The sequence below is a fragment of the Falco naumanni genome, chromosome 14, assembly GCF_017639655.2.
Source record: "Falco naumanni isolate bFalNau1 chromosome 14, bFalNau1.pat, whole genome shotgun sequence".
NCBI classification, from domain to species: domain Eukaryota; kingdom Metazoa; phylum Chordata; class Aves; order Falconiformes; family Falconidae; genus Falco; species Falco naumanni.
Genome location: NC_054067.1, coordinates 12,619,640 through 12,630,208, shown reverse-complemented (window position 1 = coordinate 12,630,208; position 10,569 = coordinate 12,619,640). Strand labels below are relative to the sequence as shown.

Below are 10,569 nucleotides of genomic sequence, written 5' to 3'. Positions count from 1 at the left end.
CCCACGGACCCCCGCCCCATCACCCCTCGGCACCCCCCACAGCCACTGGCCCGCTGCCCCTACGCCCGGCATTTCCCTCCTCCGCAGCCCCCCGCCCCGCAAACCCCGCACCCCCGAGCCCCCTGCGCCCCCCGCCCGCCGCCCCCGTCTCCTCCCACCGGGAGGCGGCGCTGCAGGCCCCGTGCCTGACGGGCCGCTCGCCCTCCCTGCGCCCGCCTCTCTATGGTTCCCCGCTCCCATCTGCTTCCTTTTCCGGCGCGCCCCTTCTCTTCGGGCTGCGGGCGGCAAGATGGTGAGTGCCTGCGGCAGCTGGCTGTGGGCTGGCTCTATCTGCTGCCATCCGCCCCGGCAGCGGCTCGCTCCGACCGCCCGAGCTGCTGGCCGCTGCAGTGGGTGCTCGCCGGCGGCGAGGCTGGGTTAGGGCGGCGGCGGGGGCCGTAGGCCCGGGATGGAGGCGCCGGGCCTCTCCGAGGGGAGGGGGAGAGCGGTCGGGTTGTGCTCGGCAGCGCTGGGGCGAGGGGGCCCCAGGAGCGCGGCCTGGGCGGCCTCTCTGCGGGCTGCAGCGTAGGTCCTGGCCGTGCTGACTCGTTTCTCCTTGCCCTTCCAGGTCAACGTCCCGAAAACACGTCGGACCTACTGCAAGAAATGCGGCAAGCACCAGCCGCACAAAGTCACCCAGTACAAGAAGGGGAAGGACTCTCTCTACGCCCAGGGTAGGAACGGCTGGGCTCTGGGGCACGGCCTGGGTAGGCCTGCCAGAGTGGTGGCTGTGGGAGAAGAGGGGTTTGCTCTTCATCGGTTATGCAGCTGCAGCCTGAGGCCTGCTGGGGTTTAGTAGGAGTGCCAGTTGTGCTTGTAGCATGTCCTGAGTTGTTGCCTAAACAGCCATTTCTTCTTGTAGGAAAGAGGCGCTATGACAGGAAGCAAAGCGGCTATGGGGGCCAGACAAAGCCTATCTTCCGTAAGAAGGTGAGTGCTGTTCCTGGCAGGAGGACCTGAAACTTTCTTGGCAATCTACATGCCCAGCTGAAGAGGGATATTTCGGCCTCCTGCAGCCTTGTGGTGGTCCTGTGCTCAAGCTGTGTTACGGCAGCTCTTTGCTGGTAGTGCTGTCTGGGGAGCATAATGTTCCTTATCTACATCTGCTCATCTTCCCTCCTGCTCCTGTCTCATGTAGGTGCTCCTTTTTTTTTTTGTAGGAATAGTGTAGCATGTGTTTACAGAGCAGGTTCTGCAGGGAGTGTTGGTGCTGCTGGGCAGCGGGGTATTATTGGAAGCAGTACTTTTGATGAAAGGAGTGTTTTCTTCACGGCTTGCCCAAGGGGGAGAGTACAGCAAAGGGAAAAGGAGCCTGCTGCTTGCTTTCCTAATGTTCTTAAAGTGTTAGTAGTTTTCACTGAAACATTTTGCTGGGTTTGTGAGGCACTCTGCATAGCGAGGCTGCCTTCACTGACAAGGGTATGATAAAAACAAAGTGTGTGCAGCTCTTGGGGGTACCACAGAACATGACATTGGTTTTTTGCAGTCAGCTGTCTCCAGGGAAATCCATATTGCTGAGCCAGTAAATGAGAGCAGCTGCGTAAGGAGAGCTGCTGCATAAGGCCTTTCCTCAGAGTCTCAAAGCAGCAGTGCAAGGGCATCAGTGCATTCTGTTACAGATGAGTTGCAGAAACCTGCTGCTGTCATCCTTCCTCTTCAGTGTGGGTGCCTGGGATTGTAATCTTGCAGCAGGTTTTCCCTGTGCCTCTGTGCATCTCCTGCCAAGGAGATGGAGTGGGGGAGAGGACAAAATCTATGGTGTTTACAGCAGAAAAGCAAAACTCGACGGGTGTGAGTTGTTTAGTGTGAGCTATTTAGTTATGCTTAGAGCTGTTTGGCTTGTTGCTGGAGAGCCCTGGTGTTCTGCTGGAGACATTCAGGAAGTCTTCCAGCAGGAATAAAAAAACAGTACATCAGTTTTTCAAGTTGAATTTCTGCCAGGAAGTGGGGAGATGTTGCAGAAAATGCTTCTGCAAGCAGGGTACACGAAGCAGCTGTAGTGCTCTTGCAGCTTGGTACTCTCCACCTTGCCATTGCCATCCCCATTTCTGTTTTCTTCCCAGTCAGCACTATATGGATGATTGGCCAAGACTTGCAACTAGTGGTTACAGCCCTGTCCAGCTGCTACAGTAGCCTCACAGCTTTGGTTTCTTCCCTCTGTAGTCTTTTGGGCTTCACAAACTTGTCCGTAGCTGTGGGTCTGCATTCAGTACATTGTGTTGCCGTTCCTTATGGGGAAAGTTTTATCAGTTGTGCTGCTTTCAGATGGTTGTTCGGTCTGGCTTTTTGCTGAACTTCTGAGCACTGTCAGCGTCCTCCCATGCTGCAGAAGTGCCTGGTCCTTGGTGCATTAACTGGCACAGACTTTCTTCCAGGATGGCTGATCTCTGCAGGGGACCAGCCCTGCCGCACTGAAAAGCTTTTGCCGGCGTCCCTTATTGTGATGGTACAGACCCACTATACTCCCGCATGGGTCCTTAAGGTGCCTTCTGGCTTTTAATGGAGGGGGTCTAACTCTGTTGGTAATATTATTTATTTTTTTTACACTTTTGAGTGCAAGCAGCTGATCTTCAGGAGTGCAGATAACAGGCTTTCCTTAAGAGCAGCAATTTGTTTGCTTGTGGACATTTTGTTCATTGATACACTCTGCTTCTCTCCTCCCAGGCTAAGACCACAAAGAAGATTGTGCTGAGACTGGAGTGTGTGGAGCCCAACTGCAGGTCCAAGAGGATGCTGGCGATTAAGAGGTGCAAGCACTTTGAACTGGGAGGAGACAAGAAGAGGAAGGTAGGTTTGTATACTGTGTGACTGAGAAAGGGTGGTGACATTTTAGCAGTTAATAAACTTGCTCTGTCTTTTCCTTCTTACAGGGTCAGGTGATCCAGTTCTAAGCTCCATCCTACTTGTTGTTACGGACCTTATTAAAGTATTTGGAAGTGATCTGTTGCTTAGTTTTGTGTACCTTCTCTTGCTGGTGGGGTGGGACTTGCACATGCATCAACCCAACAGGAAGCTGTTGCTTGCAAAGTGCTTAGGAAGTGATCAGTTGTAATCCGATGACTTTTGAAGAAACCCTGCCAATGGCTGTGATCACCTTGCTGTGTTAGGGAAGGGTGTTTTAGAATATATGTAAAGCCTGAGGCTCTACTGGATTTTTGCACTGTGGCTCCTCTGCCTGAGCGTTGTACTGCTGCTTTGCTCCAGGCTTGTTTATGAGCTTCCATGAAAGGGCCATCTCTGAACTTCTGCAGCTTGTTTCATTTAAAACAGGTCATGTCTCTATTATAGCAGTTCCATTTTAGGAACATGAGGGTGAATTTGAATAGTTGCTAGATGAAGTAATGATTGGGAAGGTGGGGGGGGGGGGGGGGGAAGCAGAGCTGCCAGAGTAGGCCTTTTTCTTCCTGCCCTTTCCCAAAAGGAGAGGGAGGTAAGATTCTCTGCACCCAGCAAGGGTTTCAACACAGTAGGGAGCAGAGTAATCCCAACAGCCCCTGCACTTGGCTGTAGGCCCCTCTTCATAAACAGTTGTGCTGCCCTAAGGGGCAATGCATCAGCAAAGCCCCTGGAGCAACTAGTGGGTTTAGTACTGGGCTTAATGGTAAGGAACATCACCTGCACCATTGGGCAGTGGTTACATACTGTGGCTGTGAGTGTAATGGTAGCTCAAAGAGGGAGAGGGACAGCTTCACGCCAGCTGCATGCTGTTGCATGTCCACTGTCCTGTGGCTGGCTGCTGTTGGCACCTCTTAGAATTTTCCCTAAAAGCTCCTACACAGCACGGAAGTGGAAGTTTCAAATGAGCTGTGACTGATAGGCAGCTACCAAGAGCACGGTGGGTTACAGGACAGCCTACACTGGGCTCTGACTGGATCAGCCATGGGTGGCAGCATGCTGCTGGTGAATCCCCTGGCAGCAGATGCTGGGAATGCAATGCAGAGTTCTTTCTTTTAGTGAATGTAGAGCTGGAGGATGGAGAAATGCCTCTTCACATCTTCATAGGAACAGAGTGCTCAGTTACCAAACTGCAACACAGTTTGCATTTTTGCTTATTTGGTACTGGCTGATGTGACTGGTGTTTTCAAACTCCTGCTGCTTAAGCTGTTGGCAGCAGTGGCCTTGGCCTCTGCCTGTGAGATGGACAGCATAGCTGCATCCTGGCAACTTTACTGGGCACTGCTTGTGATTATGACAAATTTCACAGGAACTTAGTGACTGGAACAGACTGGCCTGTTTTCTAAAACCTGATTTCAGATACCATGCTGTACTCCTGTAGAGTGGAACGAAGAAAAAGCTCATCCTTGTTAAGGGACATTTTAATCAAAGTGCTTAATCACAGAGATAAGAACAAATCAAGATGCCCTGATTGTGTAGGAGGCAAAAGGGGACATACTTGTATGTGATGGTTACATAAGTGATTAGTATCCATCTCCTGTGTCAGAAGGACCTTTTAATGCAAAGGCCGCTGTCAGCAGCAGAAAGCAAGCACACCGGGATTTCTGGAAGGCGGCTCACTGAGGAATAGGATCCCAGTGGTCTCATGAAGGGTAGGCAGGGAATTGTCATCTAAAGGGAAGTGACAGCCACTGATGAGAGGAAGACTCTTGGGGTAAGGAGACACCTTCAAAAGCCAAGTCCTAAGGCACAATACTTAATCACATTTATACTGTGCAGGCAGTTGTCAAGGAAGCAGTTGCTAAGAAGTGCAGTGATTTAGGCCAGTCCCTGAGTTGTCAGAAGGCAGAAGTAGATGTCCATGCTGTGAGAACATCATTTCTTCAGCAGGGTACAAGCAGCTTTTCTTGCTCATGGACTGTGTGCCCCAGTTTGCGTTCTGAGGAGTGTTGGGTTTCTTCAGCAGGGTAGGAGCAGCTTTTCTTGTTCTTGGGACTGTGTGCCCCAGCCTGGAAAAGCAAGAGCAAGGCAGCCAGGATGTATTTCCCTATTGTCCCTGAAATGCTCCAGGAGAGCTGTAAGATGCTGCATGTATCCTTTGCATTTCCTTGACTGGCAGCGGCAGTGCATGTTAACAGGTGTTGCTGCCCTGCTGGGGCCCTTATAGCCCTTTGAAGGAGGAGTTAGGAGAGATGCCAGAGAAAGGGTAAACAGAAGAGAAGCAGCACCCCTTTCCCTGTTATCTCTTGGTGACAGTGATGCCTATTTGTCACATCAGGCTAAAGGTTCAAAATCCACCTAGAAGTACTTGATTAGTGAATGCCTGAGGAAAGAACAAAGACCCTGCATGGAGGAAGGAGACAGGCTTCTTGTCACAAGAAGTTTAGACAGAGTCTGAGGCTTATGAAAAGACTGAATTTGTGCTTCCTATAGTGCCACTACTTTCAGCAGCACGGTGCCTGTTGGGTTCACCTCCACGCTCAAGGAGGAGACCCAGCTGTAAACCCCCCAGTCCCTGCTGGCTGGCAGGATCTGCTGGACAGAGCACGCTGGGTTGCACGCCAGCCCATTGCCGAGGAAGGTGAGGGAGAAGGTGAAGTTCTGGGGCCCCCCAATCTCCTGGTGGTTCAGCACTGCCACAGCGTAGGCTTGGCCAGACAGTGGCCGCTCCCACAGCTCAAAGTTCTTGTCCTGCCAAGAGAAAATAAACCCAGGGCTTATGTTAGGGGAGGCAGAACTGACGCTCTTCATGCCTGTCTGTTAAAAGACAGCTTCAGGAACAAGTAGGCTCGCTGGGCTGTTCCCAAACCCTGAGCACTCCCCTCTACACCCCATGTAGTGCCTCCTTTCTGAGGGGGCTGGCTGCCTGCACCCCCAGCTTGGTCCTGCCATACCTTGGTGATTTGGTATCCCTGCTTGCCCAGTGGATCCTGGTTGATGGCGATAACCTCTTTGTTCTGGAGCAGCCACTTGGCCTCAGGACTAATGTGTCGCAGGTCATTAGACATGAAGAGGGGAGCTGCCATAATAGCCCACATTGCCATCTGAGTCACCGCCTGGTCCCAGCTCAGCCCAAAGTTTCCAATCACCAGCTGTGACAAGAAAACAAAAATGCCCAGTAACACTGCCAGCCAAAGAGAAACTGGGCCACACTAATAAATGACAGGATGCTGAGGGTGGACCCTTATCTGGGGACTAGTTAGATAGACTGAGCACCAGGAGCAGGAGCAGCTGGTTGGGAAAGGCAAGGCATGACTAGTGTGGCAATTTAGGATGAACCACTGGTGGAGGTAAAGAAGGATCCCTAACTAGGATGCTAGGCAGCATTTAAGAATCTGCTTTTCGATGCAGCTAGTCACTCCTTACAATGTCAGCACCCAGGGGTTTTCCCTCTAGTGGGAGATCAGCACTTTGCAGACCCCCTCCCACCTTCACGGCTGTATTCTGCACTGGCACTGCTTGTAGAGGCTGCAGTACACAGGGACAGCGCTTCCTTGGTACTGTCTGTAGCTGCAGTTCTTCCCCTTTCCAGCCAGGGACCTTCTCACCAAGTTCCTCATCCTCAGGCCCTGTCGGAGCCCTTGCCCTCAATGTTTTGCCCATGATTCTCTCCCTTCCCATACTTCTCAGCCTACAGCTGACAAAAGGATTTTTTTGCTGGTGCCACAAGGGAAGTGAGCATTGCTCTACTTGCCATGTCAGGATCATTCCAGCCCCCTGGCCCAGCTATCTTCACAATGCTGCCCTGGTGAAGTGCTGTCCAGTCCAAAATACTCTTGATACTGCTCCAGGAATCATAGACATCAAAAAAGTTCCTCCAGTGATTGCAGTACTGTTTGATCTCCGTGTAATTGGGCTGCCAAAACAATGAGTGTGATTAGCCAGAGAGCCTTGCTGTACAAGAACAGGACCGTACACATGGCTAGATTGGATTGGGAATAATCTAGGGGAGAACTATAATAACAATTGTCCATCACCAGCTACCTGGATGATCCTAGAATGCCTTGTGCCCAATAACTTTGGTCTGCCAAGCTTCAGACAACACTATTGCTTCCCTTGGAAGAACAGCTGTGGCCAAGTAGCTTTGTTAGAAAATTCCTTTGAGTGCTATTTTACTGAAGGTGTGACTGGGCCAGAGGGATTAAACTGTGACATCCCAGTAATTACTGCCATTTCTTGGGTTTACACCCTTTGGTGACTAATGCATTTAACTCCCAGTGGGAGAGAATGGCACCATCCTGTCGTGGTGGCACAGGGGAAGCCAGCTCTGGGTGGAGAGCAACATGTCTGCCACAGACCCTGGCAGGCAGAAATCTGTTAGTAAACAATGTGGGCGATTCCTATTAAATAGGCTGTCCTAAAGTCTCTCTCCTAGTCCCTAGAGGTGACTGTAAAGCTGAGTCTGCAGCACTGTATCCAGGAGGAATAACACCGAACTATCCGCTAGCTATGTGTCTGTATTGCCCATGTTTTGTTGCTTGGTTCCTTGGAGACAAAGCAGAAGGATGCTGCTGTGTTCTTTGGCATGCTCCAGCTGGGCTGTGCCTTCATGCTGCAGGATCCTACTGAATTCTTTTCAGCAGAGTCACCTCAGGTATACTTCAGGGCCCTAAAGGAAAAGGTGGTTTTCCTCCAGCTTATAGTCTTGTTCTCTGTCAGACCAGAAAGCACCAAGTTTCTCAGGAGGCTGTTTTGCAGTCTTAATGCTTTTCTGTTCTTCCCACTTTCAGCCCCGGGATAAACCTTGAGAAGCACTCCTTACCTGTTGCATGGGTCTCAAGTAGAAAGGCCACTCACAGGAGTACACAATGCTCCTTCCAGTCTTGTTCAGGGCCACAGACATGCGCCTGTAACCTAAAAGAAGAGGACAGAGGTTACACAATCTCCTTGATCAAACAGAGGAACCAGTCCCATGTCACAGGTTCAGGTTTCAGTTCAACTCTTGCGAAGTCAAGGCTGAACATATTACAGTGGCTGAACCACCACAGGGAGGACAGGGGAGCTTATAGTCTGCAGCCAGTTTCCTGCTTCCCAAGGACAGGTGAGCTTCTTCACAGCTTTGCTACAGGTCATGTGCAGGCTTATTGCTCTGAGACTGCTGATTTCTTTGTACATACAGCTGTAGGAAGAGGCTATGGTTTTGCTGTATGGCATTTTTTCCTCTGGATACCTGGAAATACAAGTTTGTCAAGCTTACAAGTTATCTATCAAGCTGCTGGGACAACAGCTGCCCGACAGCTCTGTTAAGTCCCTTTTAATCAGCAGGGAGGGAACAAAAAGTTTACTCTCTCCCCTGGAACTGCTTCACTACAACTGGATTGCATCTGGGTTACACATATGATCCAACAAGAGCTTCCAGTGCTGAGCTGTGCTCCTGGCTGCAGCAGCTGGCATGTGCCCCACTAACTGACTTCAATGGGATTGTCACTTGGGCAGGTTCTCCCTGCCAGACAGGGCCAGGACTGCATGCCGGATCCCTGCTGCCAAACACCATGGTGCTGACTGCGCCAGCAGCAAGAGCTCAGTCAAGAGAAAAGTGCCTTCTGACTTGCATCGTTCTTTCTGCAGATTTGCTCCTATGCTGCTGGGATTTGGTTGTGCTTGCAGAGCCTGTAGCCAAGCTCCCTCAGCACAGTAAACTACTGAGCTTTCAGCTGCTGACTTGCCAACCTGTGTGCAAATAACTTCTGAACTGGGATTTACACTGGCATGCTTTAAAATGAAAACCCCAGTAGGCTTTTCATGCCAGCATTCCCTTCATTTTTTTTCCGTTAAAAGCCCTGATAACTGCTATTTTTATGACTGACACAGGCTGTTCTAGCTTCAAGCTAATCCACGCTGACATGGCCTCAGCAAAGGGATTAAGTGTTAAGTGTGTGAAATGCTTTGAGGTCTCCAGTAAAGGCACCGCAGAAGGGCAAAGCTTCTGCTGTGTTAAGAGCTGAGGCAGCAGTCTGCATAGAGCGCTCCCAGAGTACACTGCTGATGTTTCCATGCTCACCATGATGTGGTCTCTGGTGTGAGAAAGCTGCTTTTTCAAGCTGTGCAAAGCAGTGAAAGTTCCAGGAAGCTGAACAGGTAAAAAACACTCGCCACTCTGGGCTTGCAAACTGAGTCTCATACTTGCTTTTCCAAGCAAATCCCTTAAACGAGTATGCTCGGGGAGAAACAACTCCCTGGAGCCCACCCTTGGCCTAGAATTGCTGCTGCCTGCAGAATGTTCCCTCCCCGTGGCAAAGTATTGCCTCAAGCCCATGCCTACCTTCTGCCAGCAGCTCCAGTGAGCCAGAGTTGCAGCCGTCAAACTTCAGCAAGTCCACACCCCAGGAGGCAAATGTCTGGGCATCCAGGTCGTAGTGGTTATAACTGCCAGGGAAGCCAGCACATGTCTTGTTCCCCACATCGCTGTAGATTCCCAGCTTCAGTCCCTTGGAGTGGACCTGTATGTGCAGACAGAAAAGAGAACTGGGGATGGGGCGGCTGTGGGGCAGGAGGAGGTAGCACTGGGATGACAAGGGAAGCAAAACCCTACTCTGGCAGGCAGGGCCTTAGCTCAGCAGCTACGCAGCTGTTCCCCACTCAGCCTTCCCTCTCCATCCCTGCTCCCAACACGGCTGCAGGTCGGGTTCCCAGCTGCCGTCACTGCCCTACACCACTGTGGGTGGCACTCACGTAGTCAGCCAGCTTGCGGATGCCACTGGGGAACCGTTTTGGGTCAGCCTGGAGCCTGTCGTGCTCATCCCGCGTCGGGGCCATCCAGCAGTCGTCAATACAGACGAACTCGTAGCCTGCGTCCCTCCAGCCCTCGGCAGCCATCACATCGGCCATCTCCACGAAGAGCCGTTCACTGGGCACGGGGAGGCAGCACCACCAGAAAGAAAGCGGAGAACGTGGCTGCCCGATTGCCAGCACCGACACGGCAGCCCTGCGGCTCCTGCCTAGGGCCCGGCCCGGCCGTGGGCACGCCAGCGACGGCGGAGCGCAGGGAAGGCCCGCCCGGGGCCCAGCCTGGCTCTCCGCCCTGCCGTGGGGAGGGCGCGCCGGCTGCCAGCGCACAGGGCCGCAGAGCACCGCGCCGGGCCGGCCGTCCCCGGCCCTCACCCCCCCAGTGCCGACCGCTGGGCTCCCCTGGGGCCGGAGCTCCCCATCCCCGCTCCCGGGGCCGGGCCGCGGGGCACCGGGGCCGGCCGCCGGCGGTACCTGACGCAGCGGTGCGGGTCAGTGGCGCAGTCGGTGGCGCAGAGGAAGCGCTCCCAGTGCAGCCAGCCCATCGGCGGCGTCCGCGCCAGCCCGTTGTCCAGCGCCAGCGCCGCCGCCAGCACCGCCGCCGCCAGAGCACAGCGGAGCACCCCCCGCACCGCCGCCATGGCCGCCGCGACGACGGACTGTCCAAGCGGCCAATCGCCGCGCGGCGTGAGCCACGGCTGCGACAATCCTGCGGAGCGAGGCGCACTGCTGCCCGCCCCCTGCCGGTCATGTGCGGGGTGGTCATGTGATCGGGGCGGGGCGGGGCGGGGCGGGGCGGGGCGGGGCGGGGTGGGGTGGGGCGGGGCGGGGCGGGGCGGGGCGGGGCGGGGCGGGGCGGGGTTGCCTGTCAGTGTCCCGGCCCGGCTGCAGCGCCGCGGCCCCGAGGGG

General features: G+C 53.6%; 2 protein-coding genes across 2 annotated transcripts; one reads left to right on the top strand and one right to left on the bottom strand.

Moving 5' to 3' along the window:
• Positions 1-173: 173 nt before the first annotated feature.
• On the top strand, positions 174-2,979 carry RPL36A (ribosomal protein L36a). Its single transcript, XM_040614517.1, has 5 exons — positions 174-292; positions 608-713; positions 902-969; positions 2,704-2,826; positions 2,910-2,979. The coding sequence occupies exons 1-5, from the start codon at positions 290-292 to the stop codon at positions 2,928-2,930; spliced, it is 321 nt and encodes a 106-aa protein (XP_040470451.1). The 5' UTR covers positions 174-289; the 3' UTR covers positions 2,931-2,979.
• A 1,360-nt stretch (positions 2,980-4,339) lies between these two features.
• Positions 4,340-10,317, bottom strand: GLA (galactosidase alpha). The gene is made up of 7 exons (XM_040614516.1): positions 10,135-10,317; positions 9,607-9,781; positions 9,197-9,374; positions 7,697-7,788; positions 6,629-6,790; positions 5,829-6,026; positions 4,340-5,625 (listed from the first exon to the last, which is right to left on the bottom strand). The coding sequence occupies exons 1-7, from the start codon at positions 10,299-10,301 to the stop codon at positions 5,362-5,364; spliced, it is 1,236 nt and encodes a 411-aa protein (XP_040470450.1). The 5' UTR covers positions 10,302-10,317; the 3' UTR covers positions 4,340-5,361.
• Positions 10,318-10,569: the final 252 nt, after the last annotated feature.